Source organism: Prunus avium, chromosome 3 (genome assembly GCF_965620075.1).
Source record: "Prunus avium chromosome 3, drPruAviu1.hap1.1, whole genome shotgun sequence".
Classification (NCBI taxonomy): Eukaryota; Viridiplantae; Streptophyta; class Magnoliopsida; order Rosales; family Rosaceae; genus Prunus; species Prunus avium.
Genome location: NC_142286.1, coordinates 499,346 through 521,451, shown reverse-complemented (window position 1 = coordinate 521,451; position 22,106 = coordinate 499,346). Strand labels below are relative to the sequence as shown.

General features: G+C 36.4%; 2 protein-coding genes and 1 pseudogene across 4 annotated transcripts; 2 read left to right on the top strand and 1 right to left on the bottom strand.

Moving 5' to 3' along the window:
• Nucleotides 1-1,692: 1,692 nt before the first annotated feature.
• Nucleotides 1,693-6,389, top strand: LOC110755782 (glycogen synthase kinase-3 homolog MsK-3). Of its 2 annotated transcripts, XR_002526534.2 has the most exons (14): nt 1,693-2,063; nt 2,793-2,984; nt 3,090-3,182; nt 3,289-3,348; nt 3,491-3,763; nt 4,036-4,110; nt 4,194-4,250; nt 4,344-4,484; nt 4,570-4,620; nt 4,708-4,803; nt 4,887-4,970; nt 5,397-5,499; nt 5,603-5,787; nt 6,062-6,389. XR_002526534.2 is itself a non-coding variant. In XM_021957063.2 (13 exons), exons 2-13 carry the CDS (start codon nt 2,871-2,873, stop codon nt 5,686-5,688), a joined length of 1,233 nt encoding a protein of 410 aa, XP_021812755.1. In that variant the 5' UTR covers nt 1,693-2,063; nt 2,793-2,870; the 3' UTR covers nt 5,689-6,010. The 2 variants fall into 2 exon arrangements, 1 of the variants encoding a protein (XP_021812755.1); XM_021957063.2 differs by lacking the exon at nt 6,062-6,389 and having other exon boundaries at nt 5,603-6,010.
• A 2,197-nt stretch (nt 6,390-8,586) lies between these two features.
• LOC110755781 (Pectin lyase-like superfamily protein) lies at nt 8,587-11,373 on the top strand. The gene is made up of 6 exons (XM_021957062.2): nt 8,587-9,684; nt 9,801-9,968; nt 10,057-10,101; nt 10,187-10,394; nt 10,503-10,584; nt 10,697-11,373. The coding sequence occupies exons 1-6, from the start codon at nt 9,289-9,291 to the stop codon at nt 11,196-11,198; spliced, it is 1,401 nt and encodes a 466-aa protein (XP_021812754.1). The 5' UTR covers nt 8,587-9,288; the 3' UTR covers nt 11,199-11,373.
• A 4,163-nt stretch (nt 11,374-15,536) lies between these two features.
• LOC110755688 (protein ROOT HAIR DEFECTIVE 3 homolog 1-like) lies at nt 15,537-19,873 on the bottom strand (annotated as a pseudogene). The gene is made up of 13 exons (XR_015834422.1): nt 19,787-19,873; nt 19,543-19,641; nt 19,369-19,425; nt 18,775-18,930; nt 18,616-18,684; nt 18,432-18,523; nt 17,637-17,715; nt 17,100-17,251; nt 16,689-16,834; nt 16,182-16,443; nt 16,023-16,122; nt 15,802-15,964; nt 15,537-15,674 (listed from the first exon to the last, which is right to left on the bottom strand). The product of XR_015834422.1 is annotated as a protein ROOT HAIR DEFECTIVE 3 homolog 1-like (transcript).
• Nucleotides 19,874-22,106: the final 2,233 nt, after the last annotated feature.

Below are 22,106 nucleotides of genomic sequence, written 5' to 3'. Positions count from 1 at the left end.
ATTAATTATGAAACCAACACCTGCAAATTAATGCCTTGAGGATCACCAAAACCTAAAATCTTTCACTAATTCATTGTTGCTTACCTCAATTACAAACCCATGATTTGATTAATTTATTTCAAGCACTCATTATGCGCATCCAACACAAATTTAATAACCACTACCTTATCTGAAAACTAGCTGCCATCCATTAATTCCGCTTGAACATCCCTTATCATTAAAAAAGTTTGGAAGAGCAAGTAGGTTGATAAAGGAAGAGAAACATGTTAAACTCTTCTCTTTCTTTCTTTTTTGTCATTTGCTAGGGAGGGAGAAGGGGCAAAATTATATTAAGTTGTCTTAAGATTGCCTTTTAGAGCATTTCCACCTATTTGCCTTGGCAAAAGGTAAGGAGAGGAAAGAGCTGTTACTATTTACATGAATAGTCCCTGTCATAGTAATTTTGTTGTTGTTTTCCACCTATTGTCATGGCAACCTAAGGGCAATCACTATTCACATGAGATATGAGGAGAGGAATTTGTATAGAATTTTGGTGTGGGAAGTGAAGAATATGAATAAGTATTTATATAAATAAAAAATATGAAAATTTGGGTAATTTTTAATTTTTAATTTTTTTTGTTATTTAAATTGGCTGCTCACGTCAGCATTAAGTTATCTTGCCTAGGTAGCAACCCAGACAAGTATTGCCTTGAACCTTGCTCAGGTTGGTGGAGCCCAGTGCTTGCCCTAGCAAGCCTTGGCAACTGGAAACGGGATTGGGCGCCTAAGGGGCCTTTTGCCCGGGCTAGCCCCTCCCGCTAGAAATGCTCTTATGTGAATTGAACCCATGTGCACTTGGAGAGAGAAGGAGAGTTTTGCCCACTTTTCCATTGTGGTGCCACCCTATGTGCAAACGTGTTAAACTCTTTACAACTCACTAATAATAGGTAATTCATTTGTGTTCACTCATCATCCCATATAGCTTCTTATATTAGTAACTTAATCTTTTTGTTGAGTGGATTATCAACTTTACTTTCTTACATTACAAAGTGTAAGCAATTATATATATGACCTCAGCTTTACTTCTTAAACAAATAAACATAGTACATTGTGCAGTAATTAAAGTAATAAAATACTTTTAATTACATCTAGTACTTTGCACAAACTTTATATCATATATATCACTATAAATATGATATACTGCTTGAGATTCAAGGTTTGATTTGAGGGATCATATTTGACCCAATTCGAATATGATCAAACTGGGCCAGAGGATTGTTATTTCGACCCAGAACTGAACCCAGAGGATTGTTACTTGTTGGGCCAAGTATTCTCAAGGAATTTGTGCTGTTGGGCCTAAAAGAATCTGATGAAGGATAATAAAGTAATTTTGATAAAAGCAAGAAAAAGTCGGATGAGGAGAGAAAACAAGAAAGTCATGGGGAGGGCAGCCAAAGTCTCCAACTGCCATAATAATTGTTTGTTACCAAAGCGAGAGACTTTGAAAGTGGAAGGGACAGGCCCCACCCTGGGAGGAGTTTGAAGTTTGACCGGTCAAAAGAGGGAGAGTGTTGAAAGTTGAAAAAAGAAAGAGAGAGGTTTGAGGAACGAGGAACGAGGCAGAGAGAGAAAGAGATATATTACCAAATAATTGGTTGATTAATAATATTATTTATTAATTAAAAAAACACACATAAATGTTTGAGCTCTTCTCTTTCTCTTTGTCTTTGTGTTTTTCAGTTTTGACTGCCTTCTTCTTTACCAAACAGACAAAACCAAACTAAATCCGTTCTTCATTCATTTCATTAACCAACCTCAACCCCTCCCCTCACTCCTCCTTTGTAGTTTCTCCAAAATCCAAAATCCAAAATCTCAAATCTCAAATCTCTCTCTCTCTCTCTTCTTTCTTTTTGTTTTTGGTTGTTTCAAGTTTCAATAACACAACCCAAAACCAAGTAAATAGCTTGTAGCCTGATACTAATCAATCTTAATCAGATTGGAGTGATTCTGATTGACATTTTCATAATTCCACATCGCATCATCTACTCTAACCCACTGCTCATGGCGCACCCTCACGCAGATCGGTAAAATTCCTTTTTTTTCTCTTTCTCCATCTATTTCTCATACCTTTACCAGCTTTTATATATATATATATATTCTGTTTGTCTGTCATATCAATTACATTTTTTTCTTCTCTTTTTTTGCTATGTAAATTTTTAGCTTCTCTCAATAGCTTGTTGTACGTACAATTAAATCAAATCCTGTTTTTTTTTTTTTTTCAAATAAAAATTTTCATTTTGCCCTTTTCTGTAGTGTAGTTTGTGTTTGAGATATGTTTGGTTGCCAAGAAATTGCAGGAAAGTGACAGAAATTAAAATTTGTGAAGTATAGATAAGAGCCTTGTGCTGCAGCATCCGTTTAATTTAAGGGAAAATGCCTCCCTTTGTTTTGTGCTTGCTCACTTCTTTGTTTTGGATTTGCTTCCTTGCATTACGTATTTAACTGTGCTTTTATTGTCAATTTTTAGCTCTGGTATGATTTCATTAAATCAATCTAATGTTGAGTTATTAACTATTTTGAAGTTTTGGTAACAAATTCACATTCGGTGCTTGGCTTTTGCCTCTTGTTTAATAATTCAGTTACAGTTCATAGATTCACCAACAAAGGAACGTATTAATACAAGGAACTGTGTCTCAGCGTCGATTGAATCCAATTAGAACATCTGTTTTATGATCTTAGCAACATTTGGAAATAACTCTCTAACATATATTGCTATTGGATAATGCCTTAATGCATCGTTATACTTTCTGCAGGTAAATTATTGATTTGTTTTATTTACTTGAGAAGGGGAATCTAGAAGGCGATTCGCTCAGTTATTTTTGTTTGAGCTCATGGCTTCTGTAAGTGTGGTTCCTGCTTCTGGAATTAGAGACCCCAGTGGAAATGTAGTTGCTGTCGATAGTTTGCCTAGTGAGATGAATCATATGAAAATTAGGGATGAAAAGGTAAACTATGCCACTTCTCTCATTCTTGTATCTCCAATATTTGTTATTTTATGCAAGCTTATACTGATCCTGAAATCTGTATTTATTTTTGTTTTCCTTTTACAGGAAATGGAAGCAACTATTGTTGATGGTAATGGAACAGAGGCGGGTCATATCATTGTCACAACTATTGGTGGAAAGAATGGCCAACCAAAACAGGTAACTTTTTGAAATGTTCCCCCCCCCTTCCGTTTGTATAGCTGCGTTTTGTAGTTTCTTGTATTTCAAATTGATGATGATATGATTTTCCTTTAAACGAGTGTAGACAATAAGCTATATGGCTGAGCGTGTTGTTGGACATGGATCTTTTGGATTGGTTTTCCAGGTAATTTTTCATTTTACTGTTTTGCAGCTTTTAATGAGCTTATTCTCAATGAACTGTTTGTGGTTGTGGGCCTGCTAATTTTGATCGAAATATTTTGTTTAAATTTATGTTACTGAATTGCTATTTTGATTTTGTTATCCAGGCCAAATGTTTAGAAACTGGTGAAACTGTTGCTATTAAAAAGGTTCTTCAAGACAAGAGGTACAAGAACCGGGAGTTGCAAACCATGCGTCTTCTAGACCACCCAAACATTGTGTCCCTTAAACATTGTTTCTTTTCGACAACTGAAAAAGATGAGCTATACCTTAACCTTGTACTTGAGTATGTCCCCGAGACTGTCCATAGGGTGATCAAACACTACAGTAAGATGAACCAGAGAATGCCACTTATATATGTCAAACTTTATTTTTACCAGGTATGTTTTGTCTCATCTTTATTCTTTACTACAGATTTGTTCTAAATTTTTTTTATCCATACATGTTGTTTGAATTGTAAAATATTGCTTGTAATGCCTTCAGATGAGGTCTGCTTTTGTTATCATTTTGATGAAACACAGTAGATACATTTGGTTTCGAGGAATTTAAGCTTCATTATGTGACTTAAATAACTCTTACAATTTATCAGAGAATAATAGGTAACTACTTTAATTTTGAGCTCTTACATCTAAATCCTTATATCTCTTTGCAGATTTGTAGAGCACTTGCTTACATTCACAATAGTATTGGAGTTTGCCACAGGGACATTAAGCCTCAAAATTTGTTGGTATGTTGATATTTGCTCTGTTCTGTACATTGGTTCCAAATGTGTATGCATGGTTAATTGATTGTGTATCTACATTCTAACAGGTCAATCCACATACTCATCAGCTTAAAATCTGTGACTTTGGAAGTGCGAAAGTCTTGGTTTGTTTTCTGCATCCGGGCATTCTCTAAATATGCTCTTATTTTTACTCTGGGTAATGATTTTACAATACTGAATTGGTATACATATGACAGGTAAGAGGGGAACCCAACATATCTTACATCTGTTCTAGGTATTATCGAGCACCTGAACTTATATTTGGTGCAACCGAGTATACAACAGCCATTGACATCTGGTCTGCTGGCTGTGTTCTAGCTGAGCTACTGCTTGGACAGGTAGGTTTTGATCTTCAGTAAGTTAATTTTCTTCTTCTTTAGGCTTATATATTTGTGCTAATTAAGTAATATCTATTTCTGGCAGCCCCTATTTCCTGGAGAAAGTGGAGTAGACCAGCTTGTTGAAATCATCAAGGTGATTGTGAGCTTTGAATTTTTTCAACATTAAGCTGTTGGGATAATGGTAATTGTTCTCATAATGATTTTTCTGACTCTCATCCAGGTTTTAGGTACCCCAACGAGAGAGGAAATAAAGTGCATGAACCCTAACTACACAGAGTTTAAGTTTCCCCAGATTAAAGCTCACCCATGGCACAAGGTACTTGGGATATCACTAGTGGTTTATTTGCTTTCCAAGAAAACTGCATGTTAATATTTCTTTTGTGCATCATTGATGATCAGATATTCCACAAGCGCATGCCTCCTGAAGCTGTGGATCTCGTATCTAGGCTACTGCAGTACTCTCCAAACCTTCGAAGTACAGCTGTGAGTATTGATGCGATCCATTATCACTCTACCTCTTACAGGCTGTCTTTGTGTTCATCTATGTAATCACTAGAAGCCTCAGTTTATTCCCAACGCGCCCCCCCGCCCCAAAAAAAAAAAAAAAAAAAACTCTATAGTTGTATGCCAAGCTGTTTATGTTATGTTGCCCTCATCCTAAGAAATGCTCATTGATTTTATGCTGCATGTGGAAGCCCATGTGGAGTCCATTACATACTTCCTTTTCCTGTCCTATATATGGAAAGTCTGTAGCTGGAGTCTGACCTTAAATATCATGTATCCTATGTATGGGATATGCCTTACAGAGTAGTTCTGCTCCTGATTGAATGTTAATCTGTCTACTTAAGCTTAGTGTGGTACATTATGCCATCAAGATGTTATTGTAAAGGGTTTATGTTTCCAATGCAGTTGGAGGCCTTAGCTCATCCGTTCTTTGATGAGTTGCGTGACCCTAACACCCGCTTGCCAAATGGACGTTTCCTCCCCCCATTGTTCAACTTTAAGGCTCATGGTAATAAGCGTTTTTGGTACTGTACTTTCTCACTTTGATTTTATTGATTGAGATGTCTAATCCTAACCAGTAATTCTTTTTTAATGATCCTGGCATTGATTAGAACTGAAGGGAGTACCTGCAGAGATGCTGGTTAAGCTGATTCCGGAGCATGCAAGAAAACAGTGTGCCTTCCTTGGGTCGTCGTAACTGTTCTTAGTAGTTGATGTCTGCTCTGCACGGAAAAATGTGGGCTGCTGTAGAAACGTAGCTTCTGTCCCATTTGAATGTGATCGTCATATTGAAGCTGTAATATTTGTCTTTTCAAATCCCCTGTTTATTTGTTGTTATATTTATCCGCTTTAGATTTGTATGTAGAAGAAAGAAGATTAAAAAGGTTCTTCTGCTTACAAAGTCCTCAGATCTTAATGGGGTTTGCACACCCTTGATTATTATTATTCTTTTTTTCTTTTTATATTGATAGATTGTTATGTAAGCAGATGTTACTCATATACCTCAATGGTTTGTGTTAGATATGTTTGACAATGTGGTGGTACTAAATGACACTTTTGCTATCTTTTAGGTGGCACAAGGGATCACCACATCCAGCTCAACAATGCAATTGTTTATTTTGGTGAGCGTCGGGGTGTAGCGCGATTTGTGCCTTAGCCGTTAGCCCTTAGCCGTTAGCTGTTAGAAATGAGGTGGGTTTTAACAGAATGACAGCTAAAAATAGATTTTATTTACATGCTTGTAATGTCACAATGACCTCGAGGTTGGAGGAAGAGCAGTTCACAAGTGAGGAGATAGAGGATGTTGAATTGAAAATAGTGACAAGACGGGGGTTAAAGTTATTTTTCGTTTTGTTTTCAGTTTACTGCCTTATAATAGAAAAATACGATTTTATGAAAGTTGATCAGGCTATTGAAGCTGTGCACTTTGCCGCTCAACCAGTGGAGAGGCCGGAGCATGCCCCTTTGCTGGTGCTAAGGTTCATGTGTTGCAAGGCCTTTCAAACGAGGAAGATGACTTAGGGGGCGTTTGGTATCCTATTTAAATAGGAAACTTAAAAACTTTGTTTTTTCTTAAAAACAAGGAGTTCTTAAATCTATTTTTAAGATTCAAAAACTTGTTTGGTATGCAACTTGAAAACTGTTTTCAAATCTTAAAAATTTGAGAACTTGTGTGTTATAAGAAAAAAATTGAAAAAACCAGATATTTTTTGTTTTTAATAATTGGGGTGTTTTTTAGTTGTTCTTGAGTTTGAGTTTTTAAAAATAGGGCTACCAATTCTTTGTTTTGGACTCAAATTCTGTTTTTGAGTTTAAAAAGTTGGATACCAAACATGCCCAGAAGTTTTTTTGTTTTCATTTTTCTGCAGTGCAAACGACGTCGTCTTGGCAATGCTTTTGTTTCCTTTTAATGAAACGCTCAGTATTGATGCAATTCTGACTTTGCCAAATTACTACTTTAACCTTTTAATTATCCTCCAACTAAAAAAACCTTTTTATTATTATCCATTAAGCATGTGATGATGGAGAACCCACAACCCCAAAATCACTTCCCAAATCTCTCAAACTTTCTCCAGTGCAAATTTAAGTATCTTGAAGATAATTATTAGGTAATATTTCATGTAGCTTTTATAGTTTATTTCTCTCACTTTAGTTTTCCCCCTCCTCTTTAGATCTTGTATGGCTAATTGAGTATTTTATATTTTGGGATTGATTATTGTGCTTAGATGAAAATTAGTATTTATATTTAATTATATTAAACTGATTATTATGCTTCAATAATAATTAGTAGATTTATAAATTTTTCTTGTCAAAACAATTTATGTCTCAAAAAGCATACTCTTTAACGCTTTGATGCTTATGCTTCACTTTGTCGGACCAAAAACGTCTCGGATCTTTGCTTTTTCATTATTTTATTTTTCCCATGAATTATGAATGCAATTAGTATTGTTTAAATTCTAAGGGTATTTGGTTGTCTAACTTTTTTTTTAATAGAATTTTTAACCTTTTAAATATTGCACATCCCCTGAAAAAAAATTTGGGTCTGTCATTGCGCGCAACATGCACTTGTAAAAGATGTCATTCACACCCTTGTAAGTGTCATTTCTCTCTTATGAATTATAGAAGAGAAGTGTACGGCGACTTTTCTCAGAGTGTTAATCACATCTCCCGCAAAGAAATATTTATTTTCTTGAACCATAAAGAAACCTCTCTGAATATATGAAGGACATGGATTTGTTAATAGATGACATATCTTTTTATTGGCAAAAATAATATTGAGAGAGAGAATTCGAACACAAAATATGAGGTGCATGGTGGATGATATGGACTTGGCCTGAGAAATTGCTATTTGACTCTTGCTTTTATAGACAAAGTTCAGTTTGACACGTATACAAAGAACTTTTCTTTTCTAGTATTTCTATCAAGTTATTTTTGTATACGTGTCAAACTGTGAGGAAGTAAACAACTAGTATTTTTTTATTTGATTTTTTCTTGAGCACATATGTGAAATTCCTTGTGTATGATCCGCCGCCCCATAGACAGTTGAAAATTAAGCAACACAGTTATTGTTTGAGTTGAACCCACCTAATCATTTCAGTATTTGAGGCAGAGAGAAGATGAAGGTGGACCATTAAAGAAGCACGCAATCAACTGAGAAGCCCTGGGCGTATAGATAGAGTGACATCAATTTTGGTCGGCCAGAGAGCTGCTGCTGCTATACCACAGAAATATATTAATATTGGAGAGAGGCCTGATAGTGGACTTGCCAACTTAACAGAAAGATAACTGGAAACCTTTTCGGCTAAGCCACACCAACTCATTTCCAATACCAATTGGAAAACCAAACGCATGGTAACTAGGATTAGATTGGATAGGATAACTCCCTATATTTAAATGCTCAAATACATATGCTATCAAACTGCTGTTTGAAATTTTGGACCAAATTCTTGACTGCGAATCGCATAAAAACTAATTTGGGTTGGCCACAAATGAAAAAAATTTGACGTAATTCACTCCAAGTTGGACTATCCTAATGAGAAATGATGTCAATTTCACTAGTGGTAATATCATTTCTTTGAAATGAGTTGCAGACAATATGCAGAAGGCCCCCTAGCATTATCTACTTAGCAGACCAGATACTTGTCAAATCTTATTGGAAGTTATGATCATTTTAGCGTCAACCATCTGCAATGCATATATAATTCAATTCTTTTGAAATGGATTTTGACTTGTCTTCCAAACCAAACCCAAAAAACGGAAAGAGGGAGGGATGCTTATGGATCGTGGCCATTATTAATATATGTATATGCCACTTCTGCAATAACTAAAATTTGGGACCAAAGAAAGTGACAGTTATGGGAAGAACATGGGGGCTTATGGATTTGCCCACCCATTTCAATTCTTCTTATTCCGTTACCTTTTTTCTGAACCATCACAAATATTTACAAAATAAAAATAAGAGAAAAAGTGGCCAATGCCTAAATGGTATTGGTCGGTTCCATTTCCCGCCCCTAGAACTATTAAAAAGAAGAGAAAAAAAAGATGATAAAAGTTAGACTGACCTTCCACCACCACTTAGCAGTAGTAAGTATTATATATACTGACTCATTCTGTTTCTGCATGAACTCCAAACCAAACAAACTCAACCTCATCTTGTGCAACTTGTTCTAGTGTCTTCTTCTACTTCCCAAAACATAGGGTGCATTTATTCTGGCATTTGTCTGATCACCATTTCTTGAATTTCAGTGAATCTTTCTTTGTTAGTTATTAATTTATAATTGAAGTGAGGAACTTTGTAATGAAGAACTGCAAATTGTCACTAATGCTAGTGTTGTGCATTTCATTCTTTTGCTTCTTTCTGTCCACCCAAGCCAGATGGCATCACCATAAACACAAGCACACCCACCCTCACAAGCCATCCTACATTTCACAACCTCCTTCCCCTCCACCTGATTCTGCTAGCCCTCCTGAAGAGGCTACCAATCCTAATAATAGCTCCTCTGATGTTTTCGATGTGCGGTCGTTTGGTGCTGTTGGGGATGGCCAAACAGATGACACTGAGGCATTTAAGATGGCTTGGGACACAGCTTGCCAAAGTGAATCTGCAGCAAGGATCCTTGTTCCCCGAGGTTTCTCATTCATGATTCAATCTACAATATTCACTGGTCCCTGCCTTGGGGGCCTGGTGTTACAGGTAATGTACTTGAATTATAGGCCTCTTTGATTATTCTTAGTTTAGGCCACTTAGGTGATGAGGGACTAAATATGTATTTTCCTTTTTTGGTATTGGGTACATTTGGTACTGAGAAGGTTGATGGAACTCTAGTGCCACCTGATGGACCAGAGTCTTGGCCAAAGAACACCAGCAGGCATCAGTGGCTTGTCTTTTACAGAATCAACGAGATGTCGTTGCAAGGGGGTGGTGTACTTGATGGGAGAGGAGAGAAATGGTGGAATCTTCCCTGCAAACCCCACAGGGTATTTTAAAATTGTTCATATTCTGTCTGAATACATATTTTCTTTGATTCAAGCAACTGCTGATCCCATATCAAATCTAATGGCACAGGGGATCAATGGAACAACATTGCCTGGACCATGTGACAGCCCAGTTGTAAGTTGCAAACATTGCTTACGTGTTGTGTGTATCAGCTACTTTAAGTAATAAGGTTTAATCTATACAGTGAATTTTAATGCAGGCCATTAGGTTCTTCATGAGCTCCAACTTGACAGTTCAAGGACTTAAAATCAAGAATAGCCCCCAATTCCACTTCAGATTTGATAACTGCAGGAACGTCCATATAGAATCGATTTCTATATCTGCCCCTGCTCGAAGTCCGAATACAGATGGGATTCACATAGAGAACACAAATGATGTCCAAATTTATAACTCAGTAATTTCAAATGGTTAGCCAAAAACCTTCAAATCTTCTACCTTTCTCCATTTACTCATGAAAGTTCATAATTAATCCACCTGTTTGCTTATTTGTTAATAGTCTCTGTTCTGTTCTGCAGGTGACGATTGTGTATCAATTGGGTCAGGCTGTTATGATGTAGACATACGGAACATCACTTGTGGACCTGGTCATGGAATCAGGTACACTTTTGTTTTCCATAAATATAATTTCACTAAATTACAGCTTTTCCTTTTCATTACAAACTTAATTTTCATTAAATTTGATCAATGTGTTCCTTGTTCATCCACTCAGCATTGGGAGTCTAGGCAAACACAACTCGCGAGCATGCGTCTCTAACATTACAGTTCGGGACTCAATAATCAAAGGGACGGATAATGGAGTTAGGATCAAGACATGGCAGGGTGGATCCGGATCAGTATCGGGAGTAACATTCAGTAACATTCACATGGATAATGTTAGGAACCCGATTATGATCGACCAATTCTACTGCCTTAACAAGGGGTGCACCAACCAAACTTCAGCAGTCTTTGTATCAGACATACTCTATTCAAACATAAAGGGAACCTACGATGTTCGGAGTTCACCGATGCATTTTGCTTGCAGTGATGCTCTCCCATGCACTAACTTGACACTCTCAGAAGTCGAGCTTCTTCCTGCTGTAGGAGACATAGTATTGGACCCGTATTGTTGGAATGCTTATGGAGAACTGCAGACACTAACAATTCCACCAGTCTCTTGCTTGTTGGAGGGTGTTCCTCCATCCCTACTGGAAAATGACATTGAGCATTGCTGATTCAGTGGGCTCATCTGTAAAGCAATCCATGTAATGTACAAAATTAAAAGACGGATTATGAATCTGTCAGTCTAGTAGATATACTGATGTCATTATAGAGGAGTGGTGTTTTATGTGCTCCCTATATTTATAAATTATAAAGTTATGTTTCTCTACATCTTTATGTACTTCAGTAAGTCCCACATATGATTTTTGCTTCTAATTAATAGAGATTATCAAATTGAACTCTAATCCGTCACAATCCAGATCAGTAACACTCAGCAAGCATTTGTGGAGAATAGATATAAGAAACTTTTCTGCTAGAAGTAAACTTGCAAAGGATGCAAAGAAAAAACAAAAAAAAGCAGCCATGAATGCCTTTCAAAATTGACCAGTTGTTTCCTCTCATTCAGTGCACTGAAAAGTATGTGAAAATGCGCATGAGATATTGAACAATCTAGGCAACATAGCAGTTGATTTTGAACTTGGGACCACCAGGGCAGTTTAGAAGTCTTGTGTAGAAAGTGTACAAGTTGGATTGCAGCTTCAAAATACATGTACTCTCATCTCAAGCATTCTACAAGTCACATGATTAATGCTTACATGAGTTTAGTCTGTTTCATTTCAATATCAATATATCATTAAACCAGCAAAAGCCACCCATCAACTTCAACTCTATGCAGTCTCAAAAGATTATAGTAATTAAAAGCTTAATTCTCTGATGCATGTTTGTCAAGAGTTGATGCATCGTAAGCTAGAATTTTTTAGTTCTTCCCTATCTGCAACAACAAAGTCCCACAAGTGAAGTAAGTAACCAATGAACTCTCCTGCAGATGCAGTATTAAAAGTCTAAAAGGTGTTAAAAGATGTGGTTGCAAACTTTTTAGGACTAAATTATAAGTGTAAAGTTTTTGTGACATAGCTAGTCAGAATTAATTATTGATGGATTTGGTTAAATGATGACAGATTTACAATACCACCCATTAATTAAAAGAAAAAGTAGAAGATTCGAATTTTTTTCACTCTATGCCAATTTTGTTTGTGTGAGGAACTTGGAAGATATAGAGACAAGAATGAAATAAACAATAGAGTTAAAACTGAAAAAGGAGGGTACAAACAGGCATAAAAAATATTCCTGGCAGTGACAGGATGAGAAATCAAGCTAATAATTTTAGAGAATAATATATGTGAGAGTGAGTGAAGTTACGAGGATTGTCGTCCACAGCACTAACTTTAATTGGAATTGGGAGCTCAAGTGGAGGGAGGGAGGGAGGGAGAATTCTCTTTAGCTTTTCTTGCAGCACGCGCAGTGGCTGCCTAGACTACAATAATAATGATAATCATGGATGGTAGACTGTTCAAGTATATGAGAATGAAGATCCAGTAGAGAGTAGTGTTTTGTAGACTTTATGTTATGTGTGTTCTGATAAAGTGCAGGTCGGTGCACGGGCTAATGTCCAATGGCCACCCACCAAACTTGCCTTTTTTAATCAAACATATACTATAGTTAACCCCTCAAGAGCCTCAATATCCATATCTACATCTAGTTTAGTTTCTGATGCTATGCCTTTTCTGTTACCCCACTCTACTTTCCTCTCTGTTTATAATAGTATTCGCATGGTAATAACGTGCGGATATCCGGATGAGAGAATAATTGTGTGTACATATATTCTTTTTCATTGAGTGATGGGGCTTACTTGTAGTTTTGTGCAAAATTCTCAGTACAAATAATAGTTTCTCAACTCTGAAACTGAGATGTATCTTAGAAAGTTTCTCCAACATAACCATTAGGGTCCCCCACCTTTTTCTGCATTGCAACTTAAGCTTTTTCAGCTTTTGGCCCATGTCATTCTCTCAGTTTCTAGTTTACCCAATTTTCCCGTTCCAAAGTATGAATATGGCTTTGGCTTGTCGTACATTTATTGGTTTAAGGGAGATTCACTATTATACCCAATACAGAAGTCCAAATTATAAAAATACCCTATGTGAAATGGACTTTAGAAACACCAAAAGCTCATTTACAATATAACAAAAAGGCTTTTAATTTTTTTTAAATTACAAAACTGCCATTGATTTCTTAAAACAAACTCAACCCCAAAACCTCATATAAAAGCCCAAAACACTCAATAGGGCATCAAAGTAATTTAATAATCAAAATTAAATTCAATAAGGCCAGCTATCATTTTTTGGGTTTGTTTATAGAAATTAAATGGTGTAGGGTTTATTTATAGTTTTAGTGCTAAGAATGGGTATATGACTAAATATCTCTTTGTTGTAATTCCTAAGAATATAACTTTTGGAGTTATGGTATCAGATTTTTAGTTTTGAAGCCTCTATGAAATTCTTATTCTCCACTTATTTGTTAAGGTGAGGCTTCATGTGAGGTATAGGGGGAAGAATTATTGTCTAGAAATTTAAGTTTTCGAGATCTAGTGATTGTCCAACAACATGTATACTCCACACATAAATCTGAAATCCATTCAGTTTTCCATGTCCTTTTTTTAATGCGAATTTTTGGAAGGTTTGAAGTTACAAAATCATGAGTGTTAACCTAACCACCCATGATACATGATGTGCACAAGGAAAAAAATAACATCTGGACCAACATTTTCCAAGCTCAGTGTCAAAATGGTTTTGAAAAATTGAACTTATTTGGAAGGTACATAATGGCAGGGGAAAAAGTAGTGCTTCTGCTAGCAGCTTCAAAAGTAGAGAGAGAGAGAGAGAGATCTGAAGCGCATACATACTGCCATAGAAATGCTGGAATGTCGCATGAATATGGGCATGGCAGGCTGCCTAAAGCTTACCCAAAAAGAGAAAGGAATCTAGCCCACTTAGATCATCTCCCATCTACCTACCACAAACCAAGATATAAAAATATATATATATATATATCAATAGTACATGTAAAGAAACAATTTCATTTGCCATGCTTGGGCTTATTGAGATGTAATTAGAGAGGTACATATTTGTGGAATAAAATCAAGTGCAACTTCTACTTTAGCTGTTAGTGGAAGAGAGAATAAGAAGCTTATTTGATCAATCATTTATGTCCTTTTTTCTTATTTCCAGATCTTTCTCAATGCCTCTAAATTAATTTGGAAGGGAAAAGGGGTGATATATTTGAGACCCAGAAAAAACACAAAAACTGAGGCTGGCTCTAAAACACAGCAGGGGAGTCACACCAAACATCAGAAAGACACCGTAACATCACAAAATCATTTGCTGCATAAGAAAGTAAATTGACTAAATCACAGTCGTAATTTAGCAAATTATGAAACAAGACTTAATCTTTGATGTGTCTAGCCCTGATTGGTTGCTTCTGCGATAAAGAAATATCACCATTAAATAAAATTTGCAAGGGTACATGCTACAAAGTAAATACTTTTATTTTGGGGGTTGTCCGGTGAACTTCATTGAATCTAGTACAGAGTGGGGACTTCGTGTTGGCGAAGAATGCTGGGGAAAAAGTGTTCAATGAAAAGATAAAAAGCTACTGAATTAAAAGCGTAGAAGTCAGTCAGTGTCTTGTCATGTGTGTTACACAATTTCTTTCATGAAACTTATGTTGGCTGCATTTAAAGAGTCTATTTGATCTTACTGGTCTTTTCAATTATAAATAAACAGATTTTTGCTGGTTTTTCTGGTTTTTCATTGATAAGATTGCACATTCATCTTCGTTTTAACCAATCAAATCACACTACATACTACTTTTTACAGACAAACCAAGTTGAGAGCAAAGGATAGTCACCCCTCTCTTCACTTCAGTGTTGCCCCATTCTAGAACCAAAGCTTGGTTTAGAATTTTTGAGTTGGTCTAAGTTAGTAAATGCTTCTCCTTTAGGTAGGGCGTTGCACGTTAGATCAAGTGACAAACTACGGTTCTCATGAATCAATATTAGGTACTAGAGACTCCGTCTAATAAGAAACTTGTCTGCTAATTGACACAGGGCATAAAGAAATAGCAGCCAACTAGAGACTCCACTACACTGAATCGGATATGGATGTTGAAGTTCTCTCTCTCTGTACAAGGTTTTGCTTAACTTTTTTTTTTTCAGACTGATGGCAGTGTTCCAAATACACTTGTCATTGCAAACTGTGAAGTTGTCAAACCTAAAGGTTGCAGCTGCAGAGCACATATCACAGGTTACGTCTGCCTTAATATGGTAGAACACAATATGGTAGAACACCATCATTATCTATCCTTAATATGGGGAAAGTATGCACCTTAAAAGTTTCAATCCCAGGACTGCAGTCAAGGCATCAGTTGCCCAAATAAGTGGTAGAACAGCATGTAGAATGGACTCAATGTAACTACAATGTGCAATAACAATGTATTCATCTCAACCACATGATATACTAAAACTTTGAATTTATGCCAACCTGTGCAGTCACTGCAGTGACAGCCATGGAAACACCGTGTTCAGTCCATCGCTTGAATTGCCTCCACAAGGATTTGCACTCGACAGGTGTGATCAATGTTTTTGAGGAGGAAACCTGCACAGAAAATAAATAATAATAAAAAATCACAAAAGCTACTAGGTTTGAAACACCTATGATAACAATACTTGCTAAAATGCAAACTAAAAATTTACAAGCAAGAAATAAACAAAAGAAAAGGCACCTCTTGCCAAGTGCTTGAAGCCAGTGGGTCAGCTGTTGTGATACTCCTATCTTCAGCAGCAGCATTTGTGGAATCCATCAAGACAAGGGATAAAGTATTCTCAATATTATCAGCAGCATCATCATCCAAACGGACTGAAAGCAATAGCAATATAGTTAGCAAAGTTTCAGGGAAAATTCAAACTCAAGTTCTAATAGATGACATAATATAAATCGTGCCATATTGCAGAACGGGCAGTTTTAGTGATTGCTCTAATATCTTCCTTCCTAGTCCAAAGACGTGGCATTGAATCAGAATCATGGCTAAACAAGGTTGCAAACCCATGAAAAATAAGTTTCAATTGCATAAGATAAAATCTGAAAGTGCAAGTACTTCCTACCTGTCCTTCATACGGGTCAAAACCCTTCCAGCCTCTTCCTTTGTTTTAGCTTCCACCACACCTCTTGCATATGCCTCAGGACTTGAAAGTGTTTTGCCCTTGGATTGTTCATCCATATCAAAACCCGAAAATGCACTAGAGATCCCAGAGACAGCTGATTCTGTCTCACGCCAGAAAAGATTTCTTATTGAAGGCCAGGTTTCACTATTAACTCCATCTAGAAGGGCTTCCACCGGTCTTTATAAGGCATCCTCCAATTTTGCCTGCAAAAGTAGTCAACAATAAACTTATAGGGAATGAAAACCAGTGAGAAAAAGTTCTCCAAAATATATCTACCACTACAAACCTGTCAACCCCTTAAAAATTAGCATATCAAACTAGTTTAGTTCCCGCTTCACCCCACTTATTCCCTTTTAGTTTCTTCTTCCACTCAAATTCTTCCTCAAGTTCAAAAGTACCGGTCACCCCAATCATTTCACAAGAGGCAATGAATAAAATGTATATTTACCTCATAAAGTGCAGTAAGTTCAGATAGCTTGGCAGCACAAACTGAAGCATTATGGGTTTCTATATCGCGTTTAAGTTGATCCCTTACGTTAGATGTGTCCCAGTTTGCTTGTGTGATAACAGCATCTGCAAAAATATTGTGTTAATCTTACATTGTACTTTCAAATGCAAGTAAAACTTGAAATCAGTGAAGCCAATTCAAAGACCTGTTATTTCTATGTCTCACCACACATTAACTCAGGTAGGAATCAAAATTTCACTCAACTTGTCCTTAATTGAGATTTGTTTTAAGGAGTGTACAGTAATTTGTCTTATATTGTATTCTTTGGTTCATATATTTAAAGAATTCTCTTATACTGTAATTCATTTTTTGTATTTTATACTTGAGTTTTCAATTTTGGCTAAAGGATACCTGGAAATAGAGCCATAAAAGACTCAGAGCAATTATGAGCAGCCACTGAAAATGCCTCCTCACCATTCAAGGCCTTATCAAATGCTTCCTTGAACTTATCCAGAGAACCAGATCTTATGTCCCAGCAAAGCTTGGAACGCAGGTTGGACAAGCTAACAATACAGTGAAAAGAATCAGTAACAGAAGAAAAACAGATGAATCAAATTGATGAAATTGGAAACTCATTTTATTAAATAAATAAAAAGGTTAATTTTCCGCAAAATCAGTTTAAATTTGATGCATTGGGAAGGCCTCAAAAAGCCTCCCTGTAAACAGTGAATGTCCCCAAATCAATTTGACATGCATTGCAGATTCAAGGAGGAACCAGAAACAAAATTCGACCTCCACTCTCTATAGGCAAAAGGATGCTGAAAATGCAGCACCCCAAAGTCTCAGTTCAACTGGTATCACCCATCTATGGCATAAGGACAGAAGGACAGAAGGACAGAAGGGGAGTGGGAACATAGCTGTCACAAGAATAATATCGAGATTACTCACTTGCAGCAATTTTTCTTCAAGCTGCTTGCGCTTCCTAGTTCTGACACCTTCATCAAAATATGTAGCCTGTGCATCATACCTAAAATACCAAAATAAGCAAATTAATCAACTAAATACAAAGAATTATTCAGCCATACAAGTCAAAAGGTGTACTTACTACTTAGAGACAGCAGACGCCTTAAACCTTAAAGTTGCTCAGTATAATTGAAGTGATGGCAATATTATTTGCACATTTGGAAAAAGATAGAAAGGTAACCAAAATTCTAAACATAAACTGACATATAAGATTGTGTTGTCTAGACTACAGAACGGAAAGCAGGAAACTAGTGACCACTTTGTTTCTGTTTTCTCCCCTTCTCTTCTCTTTTCTGTTACTAGTACTACCATTTGTGTATTCTTCCATCTTTGTCAAGGCCTCAATATGGATACATACCCAAAAAAAATTAAGGAAATAACATGGACGACACTTGATCAGCCACCATTTCCAAAACACTATTGAAAAGAAAACAATGCTAAACTATTCATGAATACCAAAAAGCAACTAGTAAACTTAGATCTTCCAGTTGACTTGAAATTAGGCGGACTTAAGAGTCTTGCACATCACTAATCCAGAACATAGAGGCAAGTTGGAAATACAAGACCTAACACCATCATAGTGAATTTTAGATGTCTTCGCCTAAAGTGCATGCCACTCAATTAAGACGATCTTCACGAGTCAGTTACAGAACTTCTCTCTCATTAGATCAAATCATATGCTATAGCTTTGATGCTGACAAATCAGATGAAGATACTTACTCTGATAGACAAGTATCAAGGATTGAACTGAGCTTCTTCCCGAAGCCAGAGATAGGACCAAATTAAACAGCCTCTTCCAACTGGCTCCACTCCTGTGATAATTTAGGAGTTCAAGGGCCACTGAAGTTGCAACATCAACAAAATTTTAAGATGGAAAACATAGCACTATATGAAAAACAGGTACCTCATTTCCTGAAAAATCAGCATACTTCTCATTGGCAATCTCTTTACAACGTACAGTAGCCACCATGACCTACAATGGATGGAATAAAAGATAGCTTATTCAAAACAATATGCATATAATACATGAATAGCGTAAGTGAATATATATTCATAGTTTTACCTTGTGAGCAGGAAGATCAAGATATTTGTTTTCTTTGATGACTTTCCATATCTTCTGTGCACTGCAAGAAAACTCTGAAGCAGGACTACTCCCCGTCGGTCACCAGCAAGACCGCCAGGTGCAATAGAATGAAAGAATCTGCCTCAAGCTAGCAACCTTAATTTACAGACATATTACCAAAAACAGAAAACAAAGACGTTAGATAGCTTCCTCTAGCTAAAAAGCTAAAGTTTCTTCGATTCCAAACTAAAAACCAAAATTTAGATAAAAGGCAAATACTGCACATAATTCTGGCGCATTTCAAAATAAAAATAGAAATGAGAAATAGAAGCAAGTTATAAAGTATTCGCTAAAGTGTTAGTGAAAACATGCACCAACATTTACGAACTCTACAACTCTTTCATAGTTATTTTCTTCTTTTTCTTTTTAAGGAGAATCCTTCCATACAGAAAAATAGACAAGTTTCAAGATATCTTATTTCGTATCCCATGAACAAAGAAACCAACAAGCTTTCGCTTTGATCTGGTGTACAAGGCCAAAATTATAGATGATGAATTTTAAATTGTGTCAACAAACGCACACAAGCACGTATACCTCCTCTTTAAATTGTTCTTCCTCTTCTTCGTAATTTGAAAGAGCAACAACTTCAACCTAGCCATGAAGTCATCAAAACTCATTCTCAATACACATAATTCTTAAATAGTTTATCCCACAAAAAATGAGTACATGGATTCTTTTGGGCCTGCCAGTTAAGATTCCAGTTCTCACCATGTTCGATCGGAATACATAAGCTTTAGTGTACCTTCTGAAGAGATATCCATATATCACAGTTTTGTCAAATACATAATAAGAGAAATACTTTGTTCCCTGCTGCACATTATCATCGAGATTCAATCCACAACCTTATGAGTGTTTGCTAGATTCTGTGTCCCTTGAAATATAAGTGCCAATCCAAAATCTGAAATTTTTGGGCTGATCTTCTCATCCAACAGAATATTACTTACCTTCAAACAGGAATCATGGTGGAGATAAAAAGTCCTTTAGCAACACCTTGAATAATACTGAAGCGTTTAGCCCAATCAAACACTGCTCTTCTCATTGGATCTAATCAATACACCCATTGCCATTAGAAATGAAATCAATAGTCCCCCTGAGTTCGGCATACTAGGACAAGAAGAGCTCCAAAATTATCAATGATACTGAAGAAAGATTAGGTGACTATGAGAAATTGCAACCAAACATAAAGGGCCAGTGAAACTAACCCAATAATATCATATCCAAGCTTTTGTTGAGCTTTACAAGATTCTTGTGTTGGATTTTGGAGATCAACAAAATCTCATTCTTCAACTCTTCGATGCCTTGCCCTGAGGTACTACTAGATAGTCATTTTCGAAAAATCGGCCTAGGCGGGTCTTTTTTTATTTATAGATGTTGTTTTTCATGGACTCATTCTTCAACTCTTCGATGCCTTGCCCTGAGTTACTAGATAGTCATTTTCGAAAAATCGGCCTAGGCGGTGGGCACCCAGGCCCTAGGCGGGTCTTTTTATTTATTTATAGATTGTTTTTCATGGACTCATTCTTCAACTCTTCGATTCCTTGCCCTGAGTTACTAGATAGTCATTTTCGAAAAATCGGCCTAGGCGGTGGGCGCCCAGGAGCTAGGCGGGCGCCTAGGCGCTAGGCGGCAGCCTAGGCGGGACTCTTTTACTTATTTATTTATTTTTATAGATATTGTTTTTCATGGACTTAGATTTCAACTACCAAAGACTCGGTGATGGTGATGACCAAGGACGAGTACGAAAAATGCCATTCTGCTCATCCCATCTTCTTCTCCAACAATGGTGTGATCGTGTTCACATTGGACCGGCCTGGTTTGTTCTATTTCATTAGTGGGGTTTCTAGGCACTGCGAGAGAGGTCAGAAGATGATCATCAAGGTCTTGGAACCAGCAAGCCCACCTCAATTTGCTGACCAGAACGAGCAGAAGACTGATGCTGCAGTTGCAATGGCCGCCATCACTTCTGCAACTCTCATGTCCTGCATTATGTCAATTGTGGGGTCCTTTTCTTCTAATTGCAGTGATCAGTGATGGTTACTATATTTTTCTTTTGGTTTGTTTCAGCACGGATACTCCGATTTAGATCCGAATCCCGTGTCGGATATGCTATGATACGAGTCGTCAACGGATACAGTCTTTGATGCACGGATACGTGTATCTGACATTCCGGACACGAGTCGGATACTCGTTTTAGGGTTTTTAAGAGGGAAAATAAAGAGGAGATAAGCTTTAATTGCTGGTTGAACAATTCGAAGAGTTTGCCAGCCGTAGGTCTACTCTGCACGATCATACTCCAACACTTCTTCTTCTTCTGCTGTATCTTTATCTTATTTTTATGTTATAAATATTTTGATAATATATATTTTTAATTGTTGTATCATATCCTTGTTTTTAGATATTTTCTGTATTGCTTTTTGTATTGTATCACCTTATTCGTATACGTGCTTCATAGGTGAGTTGAGATTAAAAAGAGTGTAGGACTGGAACTGATTGAGATTATGAAAATAAATTTATTTCAAGTATGATATTTCTATATTGAATTATTATTATTTTATCAATTTTTGAGTACATATTTGTTTTAAATCTTGAACATATTATTTGCATCCATCTTAGTACAAACCATAAACGGGATAACTCTCGGAAACTAGGATTATTGGTTCGAGACTTGGATTTAGGGTTTGGTCTAAAATAATTTTCTATCATTTCTAAATATTGAAATCATATTTTGATATAATTTCGGAAAGTGAAAATAATTTTAAAGTCCAATAAATTATTTGAGATACATAAATATAATTCATTAGTATTTATTATGAAATTAAGTAATATATTAGTCTTATTTGATTACTTTAATTATGATTTATTTAGTGAATAATTAGTCATTTATAATTAATTATAACCACTATCAAGAAAGATAGTTTTATCTCCGGTCATGTGATTACTATAACCACTATCAAGAAACCAAGCATGATCATTCTTTTGTTTTGTTCAGTTGCTGCTTAACAAGCATAGAACATATTTCCATCACCTTCATTTTCTTCAGTGAATGATTTCAATGGGAAATTTCAAACAGATCATTGATATCGCTGGTGTCAAGGGACAAATACGTAGCAGCAGCAGCAGCATCACTAAGACCTTCCAACCTTGGAAAACAAAGCAAACAAATTGTAACCAAATCCGAAACCAACTTTAAACTTTGTTGTCAAATTAGGTAAATATGTAAGATTGTCCATTAAGAAGGATGCATACGTAAGATTGCACTTTTTGTGGCTGGT

What these genes read in the sequence shown, in the direction of transcription:
- LOC110755781 (XM_021957062.2), top strand. Translation starts at nt 9,289, where the DNA reads ATGAAGAACTGCAAATTGTCACTAATGCTAGTGTTGTGCATTTCATTC. An exon ending in GACCATGTGACAGCCCAGTT is followed by an intron (nt 10,102 to 10,186) that starts GTAAGTTGCAAA and finishes ATTTTAATGCAG; the next exon opens with GCCATTAGGTTCTTCATGAG. An exon ending in TAACTCAGTAATTTCAAATG is followed by an intron (nt 10,395 to 10,502) that starts GTTAGCCAAAAA and finishes TCTGTTCTGCAG; the next exon opens with GTGACGATTGTGTATCAATT.
- LOC110755782 (XM_021957063.2), top strand. Translation starts at nt 2,871, where the DNA reads ATGGCTTCTGTAAGTGTGGTTCCTGCTTCTGGAATTAGAGACCCCAGT. An exon ending in TTAAGCCTCAAAATTTGTTG is followed by an intron (nt 4,111 to 4,193) that starts GTATGTTGATAT and finishes ACATTCTAACAG; the next exon opens with GTCAATCCACATACTCATCA. An exon ending in TTGGAAGTGCGAAAGTCTTG is followed by an intron (nt 4,251 to 4,343) that starts GTTTGTTTTCTG and finishes TACATATGACAG; the next exon opens with GTAAGAGGGGAACCCAACAT.